At 43.9% G+C, this 3,417-nt stretch overlaps 1 protein-coding gene across 5 annotated transcripts in view; it reads right to left on the bottom strand.

The window, feature by feature from the left end:
- Window positions 1–3,417, bottom strand: part of NVL (nuclear VCP-like) — a 113,525-nt gene that overhangs the window by 5,674 nt on the left and 104,434 nt on the right. For all 5 annotated transcript variants that reach the window (XM_012000978.1, XM_012000979.1, XM_012000977.1 and 2 more), the window contains one exon: window positions 3,198–3,274. In XM_012000978.1, the coding sequence (XP_011856368.1) occupies window positions 3,198–3,274 (77 nt within the window). The remainder of the gene's footprint in view (window positions 1–3,197; window positions 3,275–3,417) is intronic.

The raw sequence follows: 3,417 nt of genomic DNA, 5'->3' as shown, positions 1-3,417 counted from the left end.
TAGGAGACGGAGTCTCGCTCTGCAGCCCAGGCTGGAGTGCGGTGGCGTGATCTCGGCTCACTGCAAGCTCCGCCTTCCGGGTTCATGCCATTCTCCTGCTTCAGCCTCCCGAGTAGCTGGGATTACAGGCGCCCGCCACCACGCCTGGCTAACTTTTTGTAGTTTTAGTAGAGACAGGGTTTCACCGTGTTACCCAAGATGGTCTCGATCTCCTGACCTCGTGATCTGCCCGCCTCAGCCTCCCAAAGTGCTGGGATTACAGGCGTGAACCACCGCGTCCAGCCTGCTCTTAGCTTTTACGTAAAATATTTCTAGGCCAGGTGCAGTGGCTCACGCCACTTAGGTGGGAGAATCACTTGAGCCCGAGAGGTGGAGGTTGCAGTGAGCCAAGATCGCACCACTGCACTGCAGCCTGGGCGACAGAGTGAGGCTCTGTCCCAATTAAAAAACAAAAACAAAAACAAAAAACTAAACTCAAGAAGAAAGGAAATGATGGAGGAAACAATACAATGCATAAAAGGCTAAAGTGCTGACTAGCATATTCATGTATTACATAAGGTCTAAAGTAAGCTTATTAAAAAGTCATTTATGGGCTGAGCGCAGTGGGTCCTGCCTGTAATTCCAGCACTTTGGGAGGTGGAGATGGCAGAATTGCTTGAGCCTGGGAGGCATAGGCTATAGTGAGCCTGGGTGACAGAGTGAGACCCTGTCTCAAAAAAAACCCAAAAAAGTCACTTACGGCTCCAAGTTCAGAAGGGAAAAATACAAACCCTGGAAAGTCTTTAATGCAGCTGACTCAAGTTAAAACTGAATGAACACATCATAAGTTACTTAAAATATGACAAATACAAACAGGCCTTCACTTATTTAATTATTTCATGTAGTAATATGCTGAGTCAGCACAGTTCTGAGTTAAATGAAAGACACTCATGCTGACTGGAGTTTCACTACTTTACAGCTGAAACAGGATTCTTAGAGATTCTTTGAGAAAGAGTTTGAATTTAGGGATAAAAACCTCACTTCTATTATTCAGAAGTCTTGGAAAGAAAAGATGAAAACAAAAAATGAATTTTTTTAAAAAAACCTCATCTCTGGACATCAAACTTATTATATAATGTTGATAATCCCCATACTATATAAATTTTTTTTTTTTTTGAGATGGAGTCTCGCTCTGTTACCTAGGCTGGAGTGCAGTGGCACAATCTTGGCTCACTGCAACCTCTGCGTCCGGGGTTTGAGTGATTCTCCTGCCTCAGACACATACTATATAAAAGTAAAGACCCACAGAGCTTAAATTTTTAACTGAATCTGGTGTTTTGTTGGCTAAATGTTAGGGTTATAACATTATTTAATAATCACATGCCCGCTGGGGTATTCATTCCTTCCCCCAGTATGAAATCTAACATTGGTGAAGACATCATTAACTAACGCAAACAGACAGCTAAAGACTGTAGTGGTGTAGTATCTCTCAAACTGTGATTATAGTGGCAAGAAAATCCAAAATGTGCACCATTCAACTTTAGCCCTAACCCCTTCACAGACTGACAGCCTACTTGGTATATCCAAAAGATTTAGACCAGGGCAAGTTCCGCCACCAAAACCACCTCTGTTACTGAAAATCTTTTCAGATTTGAGCACTTAAAGCTGTTATTATTTTTTGTAGAGACGGGGTCTTACTATGTTGCCCAGGCTGGTCTCGAACTTCTGGCCTCAAACAATCTGCCCGCCTTGGCCTCCCAAAGGGCTAGGATTACAGCTGTGAGCCACTGCTCCCACCCTTAAAGCAGTAAACTACTCAAGAAGTAGTCCCCTAAGCAGTAAGGTCATTTCTTTATTTTTAATTTTATTTATTTATTTATTTTTGAGATGGAGTCTTGCTCTGTTGCCCAGGCTGGAGTGCACTGACACGATCTCAGCTCATTGCAACCTCCACCCCCTGGGTTCAAGCAATTCTCCTGTCTTGGCCTCCCTAGTAGCTGGGATTACAGGCATGCGCTACCATGCCCGGCTAATTTTTGTATTTTTGGTGGAGACAAGGTTTCACCATGTTGGCCAGGCTTGCCTCCAATTCCTGAACTCACGTGATCTACCCACCTCGGCCTCCCAAAGTGCCTGGATTACAGGCGTTGAGCCACCGTGCCTGGCCACATCATTTAAATAAAGACTGGTATGGATTTGATTCCTAACTAGGGGGTGAGGCACATCCTATTTAACGGAGGGTAGGGGCATTTACATCTGCATCTCACCACCCCTCCTGATGAAGGGTGATGAATTTCTCTTCATTGAGAATCACTGCTACATTAGAAGGACATAATAGGGGAAAAAAGGGCCAGGCATGGTGGCTCACAGCTGTGATCCCAGCAGTTTGGGAGGCTGAGGCGTGAGGGACTACTTAAGCTCAGAGTTCATGACAAGCCTGGGCAATATGGCAAGACCCCATAACTACAAGAATTTTTTTAAAAAATTAGCTGGGCATGGTGGCGTGCACCTGTAGTCCCAGCTATCCGGGAGGCTGAGGTCAGAGGATTGTTTCTCAACAAAGGAAGTAAAGGAAGTAAAGGCTACAGTGAGCCATGATCATGCCACTGTACTCCAGCTTGGGTGAAAGAGGGAAACCCTGTCTGGAAAAAAAAAAAAAAGAAAAGAAAGAAACAAAACAAAAAGCCATAGAGGGTATTGTCTCTGTTAGTTAAACTCTGTGTACCAAATTGGGAAAGTTAACAAACAAATTTACTTCAAAACACATGAAGAAAAACTAACAACTGTAACAACCACAAACATAGGAAGGAAGAAGGCAGAAATGTCAGATTTCCTGATGTTACTACAGGTTATGTGGAGGTAAAAAGGTGTGCAGTGAAAATGCATCCTGAGGGCTGGAAAATGTGGCAATTGTAGATTAGTCTCTTAAATGCTGACGCACCAGTACGATTTGTAAAGGACAGCAATGCTGGTTAGGGTAGGTTAAGTACCAAGAGTCAACATATGAAAGGACTCCCCTGTTCCTGGGAATTCCTTCAGAGCCTCCAAATGTGCAGTCTCTTCTCTAAGAAGGGAGATGTCAGACACTTTATATGCTTCATGGGATACCTCATTTAATCCTCCCAACAATCTGCTGAGGTGAGCATCATCACACCTCATTTTATAGATGAGGAAATTGAACCCCAGAGAGTGAATTGACTTAAGATTTAAACACTTACGTATAGCAATCACAGCGAAGGTCACCAGCAATTGCTTCCAAATTTACATCTGCATCCAGTGGTGGTTTGGTACCATTCTAAGTAAGAGAGAAAAATGATTTTTCATTGAAGTTTTAAAGACCATGCAGGGCGTGGTGGCTCATGCTTGTAATCCCAGCACTTTGGGAGGCCGAGATGGGCAGATCACGAGGTCAGGAGATCGAGACCATCCTGGCTAACA

This window comes from Mandrillus leucophaeus, unplaced genomic scaffold, assembly GCF_000951045.1.
Source record: "Mandrillus leucophaeus isolate KB7577 unplaced genomic scaffold, Mleu.le_1.0 Scaffold645, whole genome shotgun sequence".
Taxonomy (NCBI): domain Eukaryota; kingdom Metazoa; phylum Chordata; class Mammalia; order Primates; family Cercopithecidae; genus Mandrillus; species Mandrillus leucophaeus.
This window is presented reverse-complemented; position numbering and strand designations above follow the sequence as displayed.